The sequence below is a fragment of the Taeniopygia guttata genome, chromosome 3 (assembly GCF_048771995.1).
Source record: "Taeniopygia guttata chromosome 3, bTaeGut7.mat, whole genome shotgun sequence".
Taxonomy (NCBI): Eukaryota; Metazoa; Chordata; class Aves; order Passeriformes; family Estrildidae; genus Taeniopygia; species Taeniopygia guttata.
The window spans coordinates 21,493,974-21,517,091 of NC_133027.1; the positions used below are offsets into that span (position 1 = coordinate 21,493,974).

General features: G+C 35.6%; 1 protein-coding gene and 1 long non-coding RNA gene across 8 annotated transcripts in view; one reads left to right on the plus strand and one right to left on the minus strand.

The window, feature by feature from the left end:
- SH3YL1 (SH3 and SYLF domain containing 1) overlaps window positions 1-23,118 on the plus strand; it is a 75,315-nt gene that overhangs the window by 25,212 nt on the left and 26,985 nt on the right. For 3 of the 7 annotated variants that reach the window (XM_072926389.1, XM_030270121.4, XM_030270123.4), the window contains exon 10: window positions 20,654-21,263. The exons of 3 other annotated variants lie outside the window; for them this stretch is intronic. In XM_072926389.1, coding sequence (XP_072782490.1) covers window positions 20,654-20,853 — 200 coding nt within the window. In that variant the 3' untranslated portion in view covers window positions 20,854-21,263. Of the gene's footprint in view, window positions 1-10,024; window positions 12,502-20,653; window positions 21,264-23,118 lie in introns of those variants that run through there. One more of the 7 variants, XM_032747793.3, reaches the window with a different exon arrangement.
- The window catches only part of LOC140683656 (uncharacterized), a 46,170-nt gene continuing 29,502 nt past the window's right edge, over window positions 6,451-23,118 (minus strand). The window contains exons 2-3 of the long non-coding RNA XR_012054877.1: window positions 7,111-7,220; window positions 6,451-6,547 (exon numbers count right to left, since the gene is read on the minus strand). This is a non-coding gene — a long non-coding RNA (uncharacterized lncRNA). The remainder of the gene's footprint in view (window positions 6,548-7,110; window positions 7,221-23,118) is intronic.

Genomic DNA, 23,118 nt, shown 5'->3' on the forward strand with positions numbered 1-23,118 from the left:
TAGGTAACAGTTCAAATGCTTTCTGAATCCACAGAAATACTCTGTGTTTCTAACAGTTAAAGCTTTTTTCCTTCTCGCAGGGGGCAATTAATGTTGAAGTCAAGAGTCACACTCTCACAAAGAGTGTATTAATGCTGGGGAATGAAATAGAAAGAGCCATAAGGCCATATCTCCTGTCAATAATCTGTTTCTGCCTATTTATAGCCCAAATTATTTCAACAGAGCTGCCTAGCAGCTAGCAGCTATAGCATATACATGTCAATCTTTATTGCAGGAGTAGTTGCTGCATCAGATATTCTTCTACAGTTACCTGTAGAAGACATATTCAAACTTTTTTGTGCCATTCTAGTTTAAAAAATACATATAGATAAGCAATAGAAGAGGGAATGAATCTTATCTTTAGGAAGCTATGTGTTAGGTAAAATGGCTGGGGTGGAGATGGGTTTTGATGTCGAGCAATAAGATTAACTGGGTTGCTAGTAATAAGGACTTGCCTTTGGTTGGGGAAGGGCAACTTGGCATTGTATTACTAGCATTTGGTTTTGCAATAGTTATACAAGTAGTAGAAAGGTTGAAATATTAACTCTTCTCATTAGATGAAAGAGCTAGACTTGTGGATGAAACATTTTTAATTATTGTCTGTGTACTTGAATTATGTAGATAAGAAATGTAATATAATCTTTTTCAACTGCAAGAAGAACGATAAATGAAAAATATTATTTTCTGAACTGATAAGGTGGTACTTGAACTCAGATGCAAGGAGATTATTTTCATGTAACTGAATAATACTTAAGGTAATGCATTTCGTTGTAAAATGAGCTTCAGTAGTGTTTTAAATATTTCCAGAAACTTGGGAATACCACACATTTTATTTAGATGCAGTTAAAAATTGCACAATCCTTTTATAATTCTGGGAAATAAAACCCCAAAACAACCACAACAAAAAACCACAACAAACTAGCAGCTGCTACAGTTATTGTGATTCAGTGAAGTATGAATTTTTTATACTGGTAGACATTTTTCTGAAGACTTACTAAATAAAGAAATTTGATTTGCTTATGAGCATGAAAGTTCATACCTTCTGCTTTACTAGAATTAGGCATTTGCATTTGATTTTTCTACTTGTCCCCTCTTTGTTGTAAAATCTATTAAAAGGGCTTAGTGGCCCTTCCAAGATTTATTACCACAACATAGCTTTTCTTTTTCTGGATTGATGATTCTTTGGACTTCTGAACCACATCTGTAGTGCAAAGAACCTGTGATTCTTTAGTGACTGTAGACTCAGGAGTTTATTACATTAGGCCCATTTTTTTAGATACATTATATTCATAGTTTGTCACACTGGAATATCTAATCCTATATATTAAATTTTCATTAGTGTTATGATTTTTGGTTTTCTCTGCTTGGGGTTTTGCCATGGAGCAGAAAGTAACCAAAAATGTAGCTAAATGATTACTTCCTGCCTACCCTCCAAACAGTGTACTGAATAGTATACAATTCTGAAAATGTTACAATGATGTGGTTTCCCAGCTGAGCTGGTAGCAGCAGGAGTAGTGATCTGCTAGAAAAAGTTGGGCCTGGGTTGAGGTGAATGTTGGTGAGAACTGAATAAATAACAGGCAGTTTGTTCAAATCAGAAGTCAGATCTGTTTCTCTTTTTCTTCAGCTCAGCTAATCAGAAAAGGACTATTTCATATGTTTGGAAATTGCCAAAAACAATTGCCAAAAACAATTGCCAAAAATTTCCTGATTGCTGAAACAATCAGGAAACAGACTTGAGACAGGAGTTGGGGTGAAAATGGAAGAAATTTCTTCCTTCCAAGCAGTATGAATGAATTATCAAATCTCACCACGGGCTTAAATTCTTACAATACTGTAAGACAAAATACTCATACTGAACAAACAAAAAAAAAAAACAACATTTTTTTTTATATCAATGTAAGTATTTTATGCTAATTCGGAGAAAGTAATGATGCTGTCTGCATTTTTTAAGGAGACATGTGATTTGTTCAAGAAACCCATAGGAACTTGTAGCTGTGAAGCCTGAATATTTCAGGATTTTTTTTTTTCATTTGCTTTCAGAAACACTGTCTTTCTTACCTTCCAGAATTACTAAACTAAATATTTTAAAATTTTATCTTGAGAAAAATATTTGCCCTCTTTGGATTTTTCACTGCAGTAAATTATCTGCAGCCGTTGATTTTTTCTATTGTGCATAAAATCAACACAGCCCAACCTGATTACAGTAAAACTAAAAAAAATCCCCAAATATGAATTTTGACTAGGTTTTTTCTCAGTAGAAACCTTTCACTTTGAAAATAAAATAAAATATTAACAAAATTTTATTTTCTCAATAGGCATATTTTTATATTCTTGCATACTGAAAGAAGTGCTATATCAAACCTACTGATGGGGATATGGAGGCAGATGAGAAAATTGTCACTGTTTTTAAGAAGCTAAAAAAAGCCCCTTCTTCCTTCAATGATGATTTGAGTGATTCGTCAGCCTCATTATTAAAAATTCATGCCTTCCTACATGAATTTGTCTGCAGCTTTTAGGCAATATTTGTTGTGGTGTTCTTTAGTATATTAAAGAGCCCTTTGCTACGCAGAGGACCTTTTCTTTTGCTCCCCTCTTGTCCTCTTTGAGACACTTGTGCTGTAATCAAATCACTTTTTGATCTTCCTTGGTCGTTCTTTTGATTGCCAAACAGATTGATGAACTCTTTGTCAAAGGTCATTTTCTCTTTCCTCTCAAATTTTAAATAATAATACAAATACCAAATTCTGAGCTGGGAGCTCACTGAGATCAGTAAGATTTGGGCTCCTAAAAGCTCTAGTGAATTTGCACTAAACCCCAGTCCTTATCTTTTCTATTATTTATTTATTTATTTAAACCTTTTATCTCTGTTTAAAACAATTGAGGCAATATCAACCCTTTTTCATTAGATGGTACCAGGAGGTGGTAAATTCATTTTGTGTTAATTAAACACATCAGAGCTGCTGGTTTACATAGTTACAGTTCTCCAGGAATCAGGCCTGGCCCACATCTCTGTAATTCCAGAGATGATCTCAGTGTTTCTTTTGGTAATCTATGAATGCCAGATGGTTCAGTAGATCTGTGAAAATCTGCTTCCCAAGAGAATTCCAAGACAGACTTTCATGCCTCCTGAAGTGAATTTTGTCAAGGAAAATTGAGGATCTGTATGCGAATTTGCCTTTGTTAGTACATTATGGATTTTTTTGTGGCCAGTTGCAAATATTTTAACTAAGCCAACATAATTATATGGACTAAGAATTCATAGACCTCTTCTGAGGTAAAAAGCTTTAAATCTTTTTTTTTTTGCATGTGATTTCACCTCCTGTTTCACTTACTTTACTTCCATACCTGTTCTGCAGTTCAGTTTACATCTGACCTGTTATCTTGTTATTTTGTCAGCTGCATCTCTCTAGGATGATATTGATCAAACTTGGGAGAGAAAATATAAGCTGGAACATGGACACCATTCTAGCAGTCTTTGCATTAGTTAGTACATCTACTTATGTGTGGTGCTGAGGTTTTTTAACACAGTATAATGAAAAAATGGAATTTTTAGTTAGAAGTTCTGAAAGAGAGCATCACTCTATGTTCTTGCAACTTTAAAATAGGCTTGCTTTGGTAAATATGTATTGAAGCAATCGCTTTATTTTTTTTATATATGTATTTCTGAACTTAGGTTTAGCAAAACCAGTACTATTTTGGAACAACTCAGATTTAACTGGAAATATAACATGCAACTATTTATATTCACTGTGCAGTTGCATGTTTAGATATGCCCACTGACAAATAAACCTGACACCTGTGCTACAAGAGAAATGTAAGTGTGCCCAAATCTTCTCTTGATGAGTTACTTTTGACTTGGACATTTTTATTTTAATTAAGATTAAGCACTACAGCAGGAAAATAAAATTATTCCATGAGTTTTCAAACAAACAAACAAAATCAGCTATGTGGTCTCAGACTAACTTTTCCTCAGTGTAATACCTGAATTTTTGCTTTTCCTTTGTTGTTAGAAAGCATATACATCAAGTCTGCCTTTCTAAGATATTTTCAATATTTCATTATGTACTTCTTTCTGTCTGTTCTGGATCAAGAGGATTTAAAATGGTTTCATTGTTCTGAAGTTTTCTTTGCCAACTTGAACTGTAGTAAAATTGAATTAAAAGCTTTTAACTTTTAGTTAAGTAAGATTCTAAAATGTTTTGGGTTTTTTTTTTTTTGTATCTGATATCTGCATAGACCTGGAATGGAGAAGGAGTCCAGAAACTCTTGTTTTTAAGGATGGAGAAAGACTCTGTGGTTCACAGTGGAGGGAAAAATGCATTTAGCTTTTGAACTGGAAATTAAATCATCCATGAAAACACGATAAAATCAGATGTGGACATACTCCTTTAGGTGTTGCGTGTGTATTGTGTGTTTAGGAGATGCGCTGTGTATCTGAAACTGGAAAAAAAGCCACTTTTTTATTCTTCAGTTTATGAATTACTCCTTTTCCAAGAAAGGAAGAGATTTGCTGAAGGATCATGTAGAACTATAGTAAGGAAGACCCTCATTAAGCTGTGCAGTAATCTGTTCTTTCAATACTATAATTTAATGAGAAACTCTTAGCAGATTATAAGCTATAAAATCAGTAAGCTCAGTGTGAGAAATAGGTATTTCTTTTAGAAAAATTTTGCAAAGTGAGACATATAATGTTTCTGCCATAATCCTTCATAACCTTGTCTATTAATTTGGTAAACTAAAGTATGGGTGTTTTTGTTTTGTTTTAAGAGTTTTAGCTCAGCTTGGTCTATTTTTGTGTTTTTCATGGCAAGACTTGTGACATGTTTATATTTAGTTACTAGAAAAATAAAACATCCATCTGGTGGTCCCCCACAGTATTAATTTTCTTGCTATTATGAGCTCTTTCTTAATACTAATGAAACCCAAGAAATCCCAGGAAATTATTTTTGAGACTATTTTTATCCCTGATTCACTTTTACTAGGATTGTACTATTACTATCATAAATGTGAAAAGTCAGATAATCAAGCTGCTTATGGCTTACATTGTGGCAAGCTGAGAGGAAAATATGCAGCACTCAGGCTTTCACTGGTCATACTGAAACAAATAACTTGATGCATATAATCAGCTAACTCAAAATACAACGAGGCACAGAGAGATTGAGGTCAGACATGCTAGAATGAAATCGGGGTCTTTCTGATGTGTGCATGCGTGGGCAGAGACCTGCCATGCTAAGTATGAACCAGCATGGGTAACAATATTTTTTTTTTTCTTGGTGTTTTTTAATGGCTTGGAATAAAAAAATGGGAAATTAGAGCTAAAGCACAGAAATTCAGTGCAATCTATGGGTATTTTTTAAGTGTAAAGCACCACTATGATGCTAATTCTGTTTCACAGAACATGAATTATTCACAGGAGCATATAAATGTTAAGTAGAATAGACTGAAGTCTTGTCTGAAGCCATTGTAACAGATGGATTAATGCTTTAGCATCTGGAATAGATGCTTTAAATGTTGTTTCAAAGCTGTGTACTGCTTTAGATAGTATTTTCTTCTGTGTTCAAGCAGTAGGACTAAAGCAAGCTTAAAGTGCTTTCCTGTCTACTATCCAGAAAAGCCTTTGGGAGTATGAGAGCTTCTGCTTCATTTCTAGTACTTGAAGCCAAACAGAAATTTTGACTACATCAAGGAAGTGATAGATATACAGGATTTCTCTCCAGAGGGCAGTGAAATGCCCTGTGTTTGACTGACTTAAGACAAATGCTAACACTATTGCAAGAAATGCAGGTCTTTTTGCAGTAATGGTGGCCTGATGCTTTTCAGATCCATCCTTGTATCAGGGATGAGAACATCTACTTTATACTAAATGCTAAGGGAATGTGGCATTCACATTCTCTGAACAGAGAGACATAATTCTCTCTCTCAAGGTTTTTTCCTGGAGAAACACGGAGAGAAGAAAACAATTCTTATGTGTGCCTGTGTTTGTGCCCCTGTGGAATGTGATATGGAGATTGTTTACCCAAAGTGATTGCTTAATTGGATTCTGGTGATGGTGTTTGGATTCATGGACCAATTGGATCCAACTGCTGTTTTGGGACTCTCGGGAGAGAGCCATGGGTTTTCTAGTTAGTTAGTTAGTGATAGTTCTTGTTAGTGTAATATACTTATAGTATAATAGAATAGAATAAAGTAATTAATTAGCCTTCTGAAATCATTGGAGTTCAGCGCTCATTCTTCCCAGGCATTGAGGGTCGCTTTTACAATAAGGGAAGGTTTTCTTTTCTCTGGGAAATTATTATTTTTCACCCTGATGGAACACCCACTTCAAATGTATTTTCCCATGAGCAGTAAAATTACAGAATGTGATATATTCTCTATCATGGAGGGACCTGGAATCCTGCATCTACCTTTGCTGTGATGATTCAGTGTTACATCATGCACATCAGCCACCTGGATATTGTTGATGGAACCAAGAAGGTCATTCGCCTTTTTTGGAAACACAGTCAGTCTGTGAATAAGAAATAGGAGTCCATGGGGAAAACAAAACAAAACAAAAACCAAAAATCAAAAAAAAACCAAACAAACAAACAAACAAAATAAAAACCCAGACACTAATATAAGCTAAACTGGTACAACAAATAACTTTCTAGAGATGGTTTAATAATGCTTTTCACTTCTACAAAAAGACAAGATGTCAACAAACTTCTTACCTTTTCAATGAGAGGTCTGACAAGGTTTGCTTTGAGACTTCCCTAGTTATATTACATTTGGTTTGTCTTTCTCATTAAGATTTTTTTTTGCTATATTAGGTAACCTTAAAATATTCTTTTTCCAGTAGTTCTTTTTCTTGAAGAAGCTTAGCTAGAAGTGACCTCTACTCTTGTGGAAAGGAAGTGTTAATTTTTTCATACACAGTGAGACTTGCACCTCTCTTCCCGCTTTTCTCTCAGTGGTGCATGTTTGTGTTTTTAGCAGCTCCTTTGCTATGTAGCAAGGAAGGTGTCAAAAGAAGATTAAGAATAGGGAAATAGAAAACTCCTCTGTAAGGAAAAATATAATGGGAATACTTACTCTGGTCCACAGTTTCAAGTATTGGTCTCTGCCAGAAGGTTTAGACTGTGTCTTCACTACTCCTGACATTTCTGCCTTTTGTCAGCAACTACAGAAGGATGGGACAGAATCTGAGGTTGAGAAAGCAGAGTAAGTTTGGAGATACTGTTGTGGGAAAAATCTGCCTTCACATATATTGTACATTGGACAAATTTGAGCCAGTGGTTGAATCCCATCTGCAAGCCTGAATTTCCTCATGCTGGAGCCAAGGGATGTGATTACTGTTAGTTTTTTCTCTCTAAAGAGCATCCATACAGCCAATATTTCACTTGATTTAAAAGCATATGTATGAAGAATACTGTTAATACCACTCTTAAATTTCAACTGAAAATTGTGGTAGTGTTTGATTTTTCATTTCAAGAACTTTATCATAACTGACTAGGCTGATGTAATGAGTATTCTGGAAAGGTTGGTTGTGCTTAGCTGGGAAGTATAATATCAGCACACCATGGGTGATAATGGCTGTCCCAGATGCTTCGTCGCTGTGATGGTGGATGTGGCAGGTTGCAGAGTTTCCACTGATCAGATTAGGCTCTAATTTATGGTTCTGTGTATTTCTAGCTCTTGCTGAAGCTGTTCTGTAATGAATAGGGCTATCTATCTTTCTCCTACCAGTTTAAACTGTGGTCAAATGATTACAGGATTGTGCCATGGGATACTGTAAGTGGAAGTACAATCGCTTGAGTCACCATTTGGCACAGGAAGGGAACATTGAATACCTTTTGAAATTATAAGTTGATGAAGCCTGTGGTGTAAGTAGAATAATAATGGCTGTACTGCTGCTGAAGGAACATAAAAGCAATGAGAATTAGTAATTGTGGCAAGAAGAAATCCTAGTATTCATTTCAACAGCCCCTTAGTGCGGCTAAAGTTAACAAGTTTTCTATATATTGCAGGTGTTCATATAATATAAATGTTGTCATGAAAGTGCTAGACTTTGTATTAAAACATGAGGTACTCAATTGTTCCCTTTACAGAAAGCAGTTTCTGAATCTTTCAAAATGACTTGAAACTCTTTCTCCTTTTCATCTATATTTTTCTTATGAAGATCAATTATTCTTTTCTCTTGTTTTCTAGTTCTCTAGAAAAACTACTTTTCTGTCTGATTCCTTTGCATGGTAGTAGTAACATTTTTAATTTGTTTTATTCTGTGAAGCTCATTTTCATATTGCCTTGAAAACAGGCTTTCTGTTCTTGGTCCGCTATTTTCTCAACCAGTTTTAAACACTGATGATCAGGATTGTGAACAGACCTTCAAATGAGGCCTTGTACAGTATTATTGTATTACTATTTAGTGTGTTTCCATATGAGATACTCTTTGTCTCATAAAATTGTATTTTAACCATTTTTCTAGCCATTGCAGAAAAGTATTTCTACATGCAAATGAAAAAAAAAAAAATCAATTAGTATTTCACAAAGCATTTTCCTAAGAAACTGTATTGAATTGTTGCTTTTACTACTCTTTGTTTTTTTGGTTTGTTTTGGTTTTTTTTTTTTTCTAGAGGCTGTAGATTGTTTCCCAGACCTTTGTAAAAGCTAAGACTTCTATCAAGTGAACCAGTTTATGTGCCAGTAATACCTTTGGCAGAAATTTTGAAGCTGACTGTACAGAGATTTGAGAATCAAAATGCAGAGACAGTGTATTGAGATTGAGATGCTAACTCAGTATGTGTAGAGGAAACATGGAGAAGCTTGTCAACATAAAGGAATTCCAGATCATTCCTAAAACATCAGTTTGACCTGAATAAAACAGAGCTCAGTTCTTGTCACTGTACTTTGCTTTTCAGAATATGAAAGCTATGCTTAGGATTGCATCTCAGCTTTTGTAGTATGATTTCAGCAGAGGCATTATTTGCATTAATGTCGAGTTGAGCATGATAAAGCCGTTGACATTGATACGGTTTATTTGACCTTTTCAGTTTGAATGAAAATCTAATTGTTTTTTGAAATGTCAGAAAAATCCAAAAAGTAATCAGCAAAAGTACTGCTATAGAATTGGCTCTTGCAAACAGGAGGTAGGGGGTTTTTTATATCCTAAATATCAAATACATCCACAGATGCTTGACAAAAAAGGCACTTCTTTAATGCAAAAGCTGAGTGTGTTGAAACAAAGATAGAAAGTATTCCATCAGCAGATGAAGATGATGAGCCAGCATGTTCCCCAGTAGGCCAGAAACTCAAAACCAGCGAAATACGTTTCATACTGAATGAGCTAAATTTGCACAGCGACTTAAACTTTAAATATAGTCAGGTCTGTTTCAAGCACCAGTTTTGTTTGCTAGACATGACACTGTTCAGTAACAACTCAAGTTGGTAATATGGAATCTGCTTTGGAATGATCCATTTCTAGCTTATATAGAAGAGGTTAAAAATACATAAGCCCACTCCTGGGTTTGGTGAGTCTCTTACAAAAGTGTGTGTATAATATCTTCATTCTGTGCATACAGATTTGCAGATGATGATGAACTTTTTATCTGTTGAGACTTTGCTGCAAAATTGAGGGTCTGGTACCTTATATGGAACATCTGTGGCTAACTTTGCCTTGAATAATTTTTTCCAGCCACCGTTTCTTTGCTAATGAAGAATGTAGTTATTAAATTATTTTGAAAATCAACTGGAGGGCTTTGTAACACTGGAAACCTGGACAAAGTACCCAGTTAAAGTGATACATAACATCTAGTACTGCAACTAAATCAAAAAATAGGGTTTGCTGAGGCAGTCCTCATGGAGATGGAAGTGGGTTTAACATTTGGCTTTGCTTTCCTTTCAAGAACTTGGGTGTACATTTAGTACTGAAACATATTAAAGAGAGTAGCTGCTGGAATGATACAGGCCTTCCTTGATATTATCAATGTACCTTGAATACATTTTCTAGGTTACTGGAAAAAGGAAAGCATTGTACACCTCTTTCAACAGTGTGGAAAGGAGGGCCCCAGGAGCTACACACCTGTCAAACTTCACCTCTGTGCCTGGGAAAGTCATGGAACAGATCCTCCTACAAGCTATACTAAAGTACAGGGAGTCAGGAGGGTGATTTGAGACAGCCAGCACAGCTTCACCAGAGGCAAGTCCTGCCTGACCAACCCAATCAACTTCCATGATGGAGTGACTGTGATGGACTGGACAAGGGAAGAGCTACAGATGCCTTTTTATCTGGATTTCAGGTCCCTTCCAAGCTAAGCCATTCTTTGATTTTGAAATTGCCTTAAATCTGTAGCTACTGGAACAAAACAGCCTTCAGGTGTTCTAGGTATAGAACAATTCTTTGCCCATAAGTGAATGTAGAATAGAGTAACGCAACTTATGCCTCCTCTCTCTCCTCAGACCAGGTTTGTTTAACTGAGCACAAATAGGCATTTGTGGGGCATTTAAAGAGTAGTTTTACACCAATGACAGTGAAGCTCACTTAATGCAAAAAGTCCACCCTCATTTTCTTAGTCATGAAGAACTGATTATTTGCAGCTTTCAATATTGAATTTAAATACTTGAGTGTCTTAAGAAGCTTTTATTTACAAAGTGGAGAAAGGTGATTTTGTTTACTTGCCCAAAACAAGCCATAATTATTGGCAAAGAGACATCTAAGCAAGATGTTATTTATTCTGAGTGTGATTTGCTAAATATCATGTCTCCTGACTTTTGATCAGATGAGCATTATTGGAGATTATTTGGATCAATGGTGGCACATGACATACTTAAGTATCTGTACAGAATATATCTGATTATAGCAGATTAGTACCTGTAGATGTAAAATGTCAAATCTACTGTGCATATTTAGGCCTTCCCAAACATCTGTTCAGTGAGATCTGAGGTTGTTGTTTTGTATATGCAGAAGGTTTTTTGAGGTGAGTCTACATTTAAAAAAACAAAATTAAAAAGGCCATTAAGGAAATTAGTAGTTTAATGTGAATAGGACATTTGAGATTTCACTTTTAAGGCTTGGTTAAACAAACATTTGATTTGTTATTTGTCCGGAAACAACTAAAATTAAATTTGTAAGTAAGTATACATCTATTCTGCTCTAGAAGCTGAAATAAACCCTTTTTATTCTTAAGCTAAAAGCTGAGGAGTGAGAGCTAAGAATATGGAAAATGAGCACATTGGGTAGAGAAAAGAGCTCATCTTGAATCACTGATGTGATTCAAGAACTGAAATTATTTTCATTACTTTTAGTATTTAGGATACAGTTAGGCTACTATTTTTCTTTCTAAATGGGAGCTGCTTCAAGACTTTTTGTAAGTAGCCATTAGAATGCATAATATTTTGTTGCCATATAGGAGATGAAAAGTTAATTTCTGCAGGGTCACAGTGTATAATACACTACAATATGGTTCTGCTTTTGTCCATTTTCCCCAGTCTTCTCTGGCTGATGTTTTGTCTTGTCGTGATAGAAGAAAGCCATAAAATATTTTAATTTACTGACCTCTTATTCTCTTTGTAGTAATTCATATGGCACTTTCTTTCATCCTTTCTCTGACTTTCCTGACTTCATTTCCTTCATAAGATTTTAAACAGATTATTTGCCACTTCCCAAGATGCTGCTCTTTTAGGCCTATTCAGACCTTTAGACATAGTAAATCGTAAAGTCTGAGAATGGACATTGCCCAACAAGGGCCCAATAAGTGAATCTCAACATTGTAATGTGTTTTATTTCTGCTTATCATGACATTGTAACTTAGATAGTGCAGTAACTACTTAACTTATGTGCATCCTAGCCGTGGACGTGAATTCAACATCACCTTTGTGGCTCTGAGCTGCAACTTTGAGCCAAACCTGACGTTACCTAAATTTGTTAGAAACCACTTACAAATGGTAAAGTCTTGAAATTCGGACATCATCAGAACATGGACTATTATTTGCATTAAAATTCTTCAACCATTAAATATTAAAAGTGTACGTATTCAGTGAACTATACTTAATGACATCTTGATCTCCAAGATGCCAAATTTTGAAAAGTCATATAGCATGAGATACTACCTCTGTCATGGTCTCATCATTGTATGTGGTCATAAAGGGGACATTTTGAGGTAGTGTTGTTTAAATATTTCATTACTTTGGAATTTTTCTTTCTTTGTTTACATTCCAGGAAGTAAATTACTCAGTCCTTTTTCATAAAAGTATTATGTAATTTATGAAAGAGGTTTTTAAATTTAAGAAGATATTCAAAATGGTAGTCACACCCATTGCAAACTATGTATTTTCTATTTAAATGACAGAATACTATTTTCAGTTGCAGTTTTGATCATTTTGATTGCTTTCTAAAGTCATGAGTGGAAAAATGAGTTGTAAAAATGCATTAATTTTTTATATGTGCATGTAGTAATAAATGTACAATCCTGTACTTTTTAACCTTTATTTCTTTACATATGAGAGTATCTTTTTCAGTGTTTTCAGAGCAATTTTGTGAAAATCTGACTGTTATAACATTAATGAAATTGTTTTAATTGCTTTGTTTCTAAGGAAACAACTTTAGTTGCATACATGTATTCTTTCAGATACTGACACAACTTTGCTTTCAGATTATCAGCAGATGTAGATTGGTTTTAGAATATCGGCAATCTTCAATTTTTTCTTTGTTATAGCTCAGAGTGCAACTTATCAGATTTATTATGACCAAGACTACTATAATTCACATATTTTGAATTTAAAACTAGTATTCTTTCCTGTTTTAAAATTTTTAAAAGCAATTACAAAATGTGTAATAGTGAGATAAGGTATGATATCCTTAGCATTAAGGGACTGAACAGCTTTCAGGGAAACAGATATGTTAAAATAATTATTGGTTTCCTCAAAAACCCAGCACTAAGCCTTACATCTTTCTGCCACACCTCTTTCTCAGTTCCCTTCCAGTGTTTCTTTGGCTGTCCCTGATGCAATTCACCTAAGAAATCAATCTCTTTCTTAGCTGCTCTTTTACATAATAGTTCAGAAATAGACTTCAAATATAAAAAAAACCAAGGGAGTAAGTTTAGCTACAGTAACAGGTAGATACTCCCCAGTATAACTGATCAAATTTAGCCAAGATGTTGGATTTGTCTCATTCTTGAAAAAGGTACTGTAGCACTGAGGCTTTGGTAGTTTCAGCTTCAGAATTCTTTGGCGAAAAGATCGACGCAGGATTAGCGTTGTATCAGACAACGTGCCATCCAATTTCTCGCTCTGTATCACTGGTCTGGTACATAATTAATGCTTTGACTTCCACCTGATTAATGCTGTTCTTAAGTATTTTCTAAATTAATATCGACAGGTCAGTTTGAGGCTTGTTTCCTCTGACCTAGGTCTCAGAGAATGTGCTTCATTTAGCTATAAGCTGCTGGTCTCACCTGTATGGAGGCCTTGCATTTCTAGACCGTGCTTCAGGTCCTAGCCAGTGTCTGTCCCCTTTTACCAGTTCATACTATTTATCTTTCAGGGGGATACTGATGCAGATATAATAGTTTTGCTCACTTCATATGTTCTCTAAACTTGAACGCTTTCACAGATGCAGAAGATTGTCATTGTTTTATCTCCTCTCTCTGTCCCATCTGATCTAGTTGCTTCTTTTTAACCCCCCCCCAACTCACAATATCTCTTTACAGTATTATCATCTCATCCTCCATCTTATGAAATTCAAGTCTGATCATATTGTTATTATCTAATCTTCTTTTTTCTTGTTTGGAATAGTGTGCTTCACCTTCTTTAAAAGAGCTTCTCTTGCTCCCTGTTCAAGCCATTGGCTCTGTCTGTGCTGATAAATTAGTCTTTGCTAATTTATCAGCATCAATAATGCCAGTGTGATTGGGCACTGGAACCTGGACTTTGTTTTGGAGACATCAAGTTCAATAACATGGAAAGGAGCCATTTACTGATGTAAATATAACTCTTACTTCCAAGTTTCTGCTGACCTGCGTGCAACCACATATTAGTAATTGCATTCCATCCTTCTGTATGTAACCTGATAGATTAATATTCATCTTCTGTTTTCTTTGGTAATACTTTTGATCCCTGAATTCTACTGCTGGCCTACATCTGTAATCACCTTTAGATTTATATATTGGGGTCTCACTCAGAAGTCTTCCTTATTCAGCCCTCTATTTTTCTGCTAAGTTTTTCCAGCTAGCTGTCCTTTGTTGCTTTTAATTTGCTATATAATATTTTCTGCAAAGAACTATTTATATTTCTCGTTTACTCAGGTATTCTTTTGTTAACTAAGTAAGAATTCAAGATATAAACTGTCAAATAGAATCTTAAACTTCGTCTTGGTGATCATTTCAGAGCACATGTGTTCTTCAACTTGAATTTCTTTAGAAGTTCTCACTTTCACTATAGGAGCAATGAGACCTATAGATGTTCTCTGGGTACCACTTTAAAGATGCAACCTTTTCTTTCTGTCTCCGCTTTTGTCCTGTTTTTTGTCCATGCTTTTGTCCTGTTATGATTCAATTGTTGAACATCCGTCTCTCTGACCTTTGCAAATTCAATATATTTTACTGTCATCTAGATTCAGTTCCTGCTTCAAAGTTAATTTCCTGCCCCATAATTTTGTCCATCTTTTACATTCCCCCACTGGCTCTCATGTTAAGTATGCCTTTGAGCTCAGACAGAACCTAAAGCACCCTCTGACAGATCTAGCTTTCATCTCAATCTTGTTAGTATTACAGATTTAACTTAGTGGTTCACCTACCTACTTCAAAGTTGAACTTTAAGCATTTCTCTGCCTGCCTTTTGGCGTCATCAGGACCCAATTCTGGAGCATTTCTCAAGTCAGAATTGTAGATCTTTAGTTTCTCCTATCATGAGCCCTAACACTCCTTCAGAAAGCTATCCTCGTCATTAGTAGTAACTCTGACGCCTTCAGAATTTACTGCATGCCATTTCCTTTGCCAACCCCTTTCCTTTCATATTCTAATGTATAATAGGCTGCATCCAGCATAAAATGCATCTTTCTGGGTTTTGTCATCCCTACCCAAATCCTACCTGAAGTAAAACTCAATAAATCTTGAGGTATGTTAAGCTCAAACAGACCAAAAAGCACTCCCTGACAGATCCACCCTTCATTTCAAGGTTTATTGAAGGCATTATAAAGGAGGAAGGGACTGTAAGACCTCTAGAAACAGTGAGTGCAGAAGCTGAGTAACTTGCTTTCTGGATTCCATACTATGAGCTTAATTCTTCCCTTAAAGCTGGCTTTGACGGTAATGCAGTAACTCACATGGGTCCTAATAAGCCATGAGACAATTATTTATGTTTTCTGTCCTTCACTTGTCCTCCTAGGAGCTGGTGTTACCTTTTAGTTTTTACATCTAGCTCTGTCTGTTAAGAAACACAGAAAATGCTGACATACCTGTAATATAATACTTAGTCTTGTCATTTACTGCCTTGTTTCTCATATTGCTTGTCCACCAATGAATCTTTCTATTCAGCCCTTTATTTTACTAAACTCTAAAGAGTTGCTCTGTCAGTCCTAAGCTAAACTGATTTGTTTGTGTGCTAGTGCAACTCCTTACAGCACACTGATCCATATATTGACAAGAAGGCCCTGCCAGGAGGTCACATTCTCAAAGAGATGGGGGTGTCTACTAGGTGTGCTCCATGCTGGCACTCCCTTAGCTGGATACAGGTTAGTCAGTGTCTGTTAAGAAACCTGCTCTGTCTGGCCTGACCATCAGATGGTGCTGACAATGTGAGTTCCATTAGTATCAAATTGGGCTTTCATTATAACTGTTCCTGTCCAAACTCCCTACAATTACAAATTTTCATGCTGCTTTTATGCTTTCAGATAACTTTATTTCAAAAGTCTCTTTGAAGTTTTTCACCAAATTGCAGAATGACTATGGTTGGAAAGGGCCTCTAGGTATCATCTGGCCCAACCCCCTTCGGGTCTATATAGCTTTTGAATACCTCCAAGGATGAAACTCTATCACCTCTCTGGGAAACCTGTTCAGTCACCATTAGAGTAAAAAAGTGCTTTCTGATGTTCAGTCAGCACCTCCTGTGTTACAATATGTGCCCATTGCCTGTGTCACTGGGCATCACTGGCTCCACCCTGTTTTTACTGTCCCTTCAGATAGCTATAGATGCTGATAAGCCTTTTCTTCCCTAGGTTCTCTCAGCCTTTCCACATAGGAGAGATGCTCCAATGGCAGCATCCATATGGCCCTTTGCTGGATTGTCTCCTACATGTCCATGTTTCTCTTGTACTCAGAAGCTCAGAACTGGACTGCACTGCAGGTGTGGCCACACCAGTGCTGAGTAAAGGAGATCACCTCCCTTGATGCCTAATGCAGCTTAGGATACAGTTTGCCTTCTTTGCTCAGGCTCATCTATAGCTGTTGGATTAAGCTAATGGTTGTATTCCACTTTAACGTGTTTGGTTGGGACCTAATTATAGTCATCCTTTTTAATATGATCATTTGGGGCAAACATCCTTCAAGCATTTTAGTGTAACCAATAAATGTATACACACAGTGTTTACATTCACAGTGATATCTTAGCAGGTGGTGTTGTCCAGACAATTTCTAAGGTTGGCATTAAAATTTCCTGTTAAGTCTTCATTGTTAATGGCACCAACTATCATCTTTTACTCAGATTTGCAATGGGCCCAGTAATTGACATAGTTCTTTAGCCTGCTTTGGATTCTTTCCTGAACTCTGATTATAAACTCATTATTACTCTTACCTTGCACTTTCCCAAGTAAATCCAAGATGTGGTTTAGTTGTTACTCTAGTATAGGAACCAGTAGACAGTTTGCATGTGGCTCGTTTCTCTGGTCAGTGTCTACTGGTACGTATGTGGCCAGTCTGTGCCAGCTGACCTTGTAGTCAAAAACTGGCACTCTTAACTGAGTCACAGAAGTGTAGACAATGTATCTGTTCTACAGCAACTTCATAGAAACTGCTTTTCTCATGCGATAAATATGCCATAATTAAAAATAGTTTTATTGCTCTTTCATTCACTCTGGGGCTGTAATGTAGCACACCCAAGAGGCCATAAATTCACTCTAGTTTATGCCACACCAAGTCTTTTATCCATAGCAGTGGTCGTTCACAAGATCTTCAAATCATTATGGTATGTAAAGATAAATAAAATGGAAGGATATTGTGGTCAGAGAAGTTTGTTATCAAACATGCCATACCTGTGTATGCTGGAGCATTAAAGATATATGCTGGCTGCTGTACTAATTTGCCTTCAACCAAAATTTCTATATTTCTGTTTGACCACTGTGTTTGTGGAAGTGTGTATTCAAATAGCAATAACAAATAAGGATTTTCCACAATGTAGCTTTTTTTTTTTTCTTGCAGTGTGTATACTCATGAATGGCAATGATTTTAATATCATATGCTGTATGTAGCACTGTAGCACCATCTTGTGTGAGCTGCAAATGTCGTTTCTGTCTATGCATTCAGTGATCTTCACGTGGAATATAATAATTTTATTTAAAACTCGTCTATGTAAAACTGAAATTGGGAAATGAGAACGCAGAATAGATCCTCCTTATAATCTATGTTGTAGATTTTGTAACAGTGCATTCATTTAAGGTACTTTATTTTTAAGATGATTCATATAAATATGAAGCATGGGATGCTGAACTCTGGAGGCAAGAAATACACATTCTGTCTGCATTATGCTACAAAGCTACAGAATTAAAGCAGATAAATTGGAATCTTTATGAGAAATAAAATGAAACCAAACTCTAGTATGGGAAAAGGCTGTTAGGGAAAATTAAGTAGAAATGGCTATGAAAGTGCTGACAGGAATAAAGCTGAAAAATGCTTTTAAATGATTGCAGGGAGTAAATACTGGGACAAAGACACAGAACTGAGCGTTCATATTGAACTGTAGTGCTTTGAGCTTTCTCTGTGTTTGGACAGATGCACATGTATAGGAACAAAAAATGAGAAGAGAAACACATTAAACAATTTTGTTCATATGACAGAGCAAACAATAATTGGAGGCATGGTTATGGTGCACTGAATGCACTCCTACCTTTTGATATCTCCTATACGGATCTTTTTTCCACCTTTTCAAGCTGTAATTTGTCTTGTGTTTCCTTTCATTTTTCCTCCTACTTTTACAGAGCAAATTTCTGTGTACTGTATTCTGAATACTTAGCAGTTTGTGTAAGAGGAATTACAGTCTTAATGCAAGTTCATCCATGGAGATGGTAGCTGTTAGTTACTTACCATTGCTATGAGTCCAGCATATCATAGTGGTCTTGACAGCTCTTTTTGGAATGTAATGAAAAGAAGCTCTCCCCTCACTTTTAGCACTTTCAGTATTTTCTTTTGCTCTCTCAAATATCTACTTTTTCCATATATATTTTGGGCAGTTTTAAATATATAGTAACTCCAATTCTCTTTGAGTGATTATTCATTTACATGATAGAAACACATAGGTTTAAGAACTCAAAGCTTAGGAATTTTTTGCCTTCACTGTAGCATATAAATGCACTTAACCCATGTGTGCTGCCTGAATGTGGCACAGGGGTAAAACACACCCCTTCTTCCTTTTTATATGGAACTGAGTCATTACTGTTTTCATGCCATAGCACCTATAGCATCCTGGGCCACAGTATTTTCTGACTATTCTTCAGTTAATGCTAGGAGTGAAAAATCTATGTTTTACTTCGTACTTTTTCTATTATTTCCTCAATCAAAATATCTAGCTTCAAACTACACTGTCATATCATCCCAACTGCATCAAATGCTTGAATTCTTGGAGGAAAATTGTGTAATTGCTGAATATTCCGTTTATCAGGGTTTCAGATGTGACAGTAAAAGAGCTATTTAGAAAATCTGCAGTCTGCCTTTTTGGTAGGAGTAACTGGTGGAGATATGGACCTGATAAATTTGGGGTTTTTTTCACAGTAAAAGAAATAGTGTTGTATGTCTTTAGATCATGACTATAGATATCAGGAGATAAGGATACCGTGTGATCAAGAAAGATGGCATTTGAATTCTCTGCAGTCAAATCTCTCCCAGCTCATGGCCAAATAATTTTCTATTAGTCTTTGGTGATTGCTAAAAATGCAGATGATGAAAGGAAAGCACTAACCTGTAGAATGAACATGTATATTGACAGATGTGGGGGGAAAATACCCTGCGCTCTTTATGCATACATTTGTGGTCCATTGTTCTTCTCTGACCTCTTTGGCTACAGTTTGTGTTTGTGAGCCTTAGGGAAAAAATTCCTCTTCTTTTTGAAATGATAAAAGCAACCAGAAGGAAAAAAAAATCTATATCAGTTGCTGAAGACAGGCTGCAAAAAAGGAACACAAAAAAGTTGTATCAATGCTTCTCTCACCACACTTTCTAGCTCTCTGCTGGCAGTGTGTAGACAATTGAGAGGCTGGGTTTCCCCTTTTGCAACAGTTTTGACAGCAAGAAGGTTCAGCTAATTCTAAAAGCCTTTAATCTAGCATGCTTGAGCATTTATGCAGCCATCATGTCCATATGAGCGATATATCCTGAAATCTCTCTACCTGACTGTGTAAACATTACTTCCTCTTAACTAATCTTCCATTGCACCTTCCATTTTTCACTTGTAGATTCACTCATGTGAGAGATTTAACTGTTTTCTAAATCAACATTAATCTAAAACAACTCCCTCCTGTAGCTCAGACAGTTAAAGGAATTGAGAGAAAACATAATTATTGTTAAATTGAATATACTTAGATGAAATTTTCAGTGATAATAAACATTGGCTAAATAATAAATATTGGCTAAAATTTTTCTACAGGAATGGAGGGCGGATAATAGTATCCAAGATTTTGGTAGTTTTAAAACTAGTTTAGAAGCCTCATGGCATGATTGCAACCCCAGCTAAGGGCTGAACAGTGATGTAAAAGACTGGTGTAAAGAGAATGAAAGCCATTTGTATATGTGGTCAAAAATACCACTATACAAACCAAGTCACTTCCAGTACATCAAACCATAATCAGTTCTTTCCACTGGAACATTTTGTGTGTTCTGTTTAATGTCTAAGATACACCAAAATCCCAGGCACTGCAAAACCTATGGAACAAGAAGGGAGAGCTATGGATATTTTGCATTTTGCCATCCTATATCTTCAGTTTTGATTAAAAAAGCAAATTCTCTCCTTTGAGTTTTGCAGTTTCCATGAAGAAGCTGTCACAGAGAGCACAAACCAAAACTCAAACCTGAGCAGTGATTCATATAGCAGTCATTCAGGAAACATTTGTGCTCTCCTCCAGATACCACCTGTGTTCCACTGTCTCTGACTATATGAGGCTACAGAAAAATGGCTGATCTTTACTTTGTATAGAGTATTATTGTATTAAATAGACTGTGCTGATAGGCTGGAATTCAAATTTCATTTGCCTAAGATTATAGTGGAAATGGAGGGGATTTTTCATCAGTGGTTTATATGCTCATATAGATTATTTTAGTGTTTTTGTCACCCTTTTCTACTGTCATTTAAGAACATGTCATTTAAGAACTTAGTGTGTGTGCTGACACTAGTAATTTCCTGTTAGTAATTTCCCTTTTATTTATTTCTTTAATTTCAGATAACTCTCAGAGTGATCCAGTAGAAGTGACAGCACTTTATTCATTTGAAGGACAACAGCCAGGTGACTTGACTTTCAAAGCTGGAGACAGAATCACAGTGACAACTAAAACAAATTCCCAGTTTGATTGGTGGGAAGGAAGAATAGGAGGAAAAACTGGCATCTTTCCAGCCAATTATGTTGCCATAAGTAACAACTAAATTTGTACAGAACAAAATGTTGAGGCAGTAATATATGTACACTGAAAAATATATTTTAGCTTTTCAGATTTTATTAAAATGAGATTTTAGATCAATACTATTCTAACAAAAAAAAAAAAGAATTGTTAAATGCTTTGTATGACCATAACTTTCCCCTACATTTATTTCTTAATGTAAAGAAGTAAACAGTAGGTGATAGTCACTTTATGAGAGTTTTATTTTTGAGCAATTTGCCCCAAAAAGTAATCCAATTTGTGTATAGTTTCAATTCTGTCTTGCTATATGGATTAATTTTTGACATGAGGGAAAAATTTGGAACAGTTTAGAATTAGATATGCTGAAAAAAAAGTTGATTTCTATTAAATTGTAATTTATAGTCTCTTAATAAATGCTCTTAAATTTGCTTCAAACTATGTCTGCGTTCTTTACTTAGTAAATACAGATGTTTTTCCACAGGTATGGTAGTTAAAAGTACCTTCCTACTTGGTTTTTAAAATCACTCTAGATATTGCAGTTTTTTAGTAACTACTTTAGGTCTGGTCTGTTAGACATACAAAGACCTTTTTGAAAACAATTTCTGTGATAGTTAAGCAGTTCAGCTTCTCTGATAGCTTCTCTTATATTGTTCTCACCTTTGGAGAATTTAAGCACTTCTGAAAGTTTAGTAAAATGCATGCATAGTCCCTCAGGAAACATATAGGCTTGTCCTTGATTCCTATAGGAACTTGTTCCACAGATCTCTCTATCCACAAGAGAGAGAAATTTCTTGTTCACAGGTGAGCTTCAATTCTTCCTGATTCTTCCCATTTAAAACTTTTTTAATGTTTAATCTTTAGGAAAGGAGCAACGTAAAGTAAACTACAGAGTAAATTGAGTATATTTATAATAATAAGGTAGGGACAATATTATTGTAGGATAGATGTGATAGTAAAAATACAATATACTATGTATCTCATACTATGAGATAGTATGAGTCTCAGATTTCAACTTTGTTTTAAGTATATTTGTAAGTCAACTTCATTTTAAGATACAGATGCTGCCTTTAAAGTTGATATGACAAATCAGAGCGAGGTGAGAAGGAGGCTTTGAGTTTTTTAGAACCAGTTTAGTTCCCTTCTCAATGTTGAATCAGCTGGATTTCCCTCTTATTTGGAGTTAATGCCAAGATGATCATTATGCTCCATCAGCTTTTCCCTACTTGAAAATGTCTTTGTTTCTTCTATGAGGACCAGAAATTTCGTATGTGTGATCTTTCCAGTAACCAAGTTATAGTTGCTCTGTTATGATGCATTAATCTATCAGGTAATCTTTAAGTTATCCCATCAGAATGCTAAGGCTAAGCCTACTGTAGATGAAGACTTTGCATTATTTATTTCTACTCATCAGCAAAATTTTCTGGATTTATTTCAGACTGGGCCAAAATACATTTTGATAAACAAACTCAAAATGACACAGAAGAGAATGAAACCATAATCAAATGGGTTTAGAACCTTTCAGTGAAAATCCTTTATATGCTTTGCCTCATAATTTAGCCAGAAATCTGTCTTCAAGTAGATACCGCCACCAAACAGATCCATACTGCTTGCACATGTTTTTTAAATAAATATTTTCCAGCTAGTGGGAAAGAGTTATACAACCTCATGTTGCTGCAGTGGAAATATATGCTGCCAATATATGCCTTTAGAAGGACTGTTGTAGCATCTGCCAATTTCAGGTGAGAAAGCAGGTTCTGTGCTTACCTATCTTTGACAGACTGTATCTATTGCTTCTTAAGCCAAAAAACACCAAATAAGCCAGGACTCAGTGAACAGGATTTATAATAGTGTTATAGTCCCAGAAGCTAGATATTTCACATATTCACCAATAATAACTCCTGCATTTATGATCTCCTGTTGCTGCAATTTAGTTATACAGTATAAACTGAAGCATCCACTAGCAGAATTTTGCTGTAATACTTCATTAGTCATTTCCAGAATGCTTGCTGCTTTTTCAGCCAGTGTACTTGCCTTTATGTAGAGTTGTTAAAGCTTCTTAACTCATCTCAAGTGTCTTCTTTCATGAAACTGTCAGAATTTATGAACTTGCACAGCAAAATCTTTCTATTGTTTATGTAAATTCAGTTTCCTGGATTGCCTTAGCTGAGTTTAGGGAAAAATAAGGATTGTCTAATCTCAGTGTTCATGATAGTCTGTAGACTCTGCAGGATAACACTGATTAATTACTAAATCCAAGCTGCATTTTAGAAGGGGAAATATTAAATGGAAA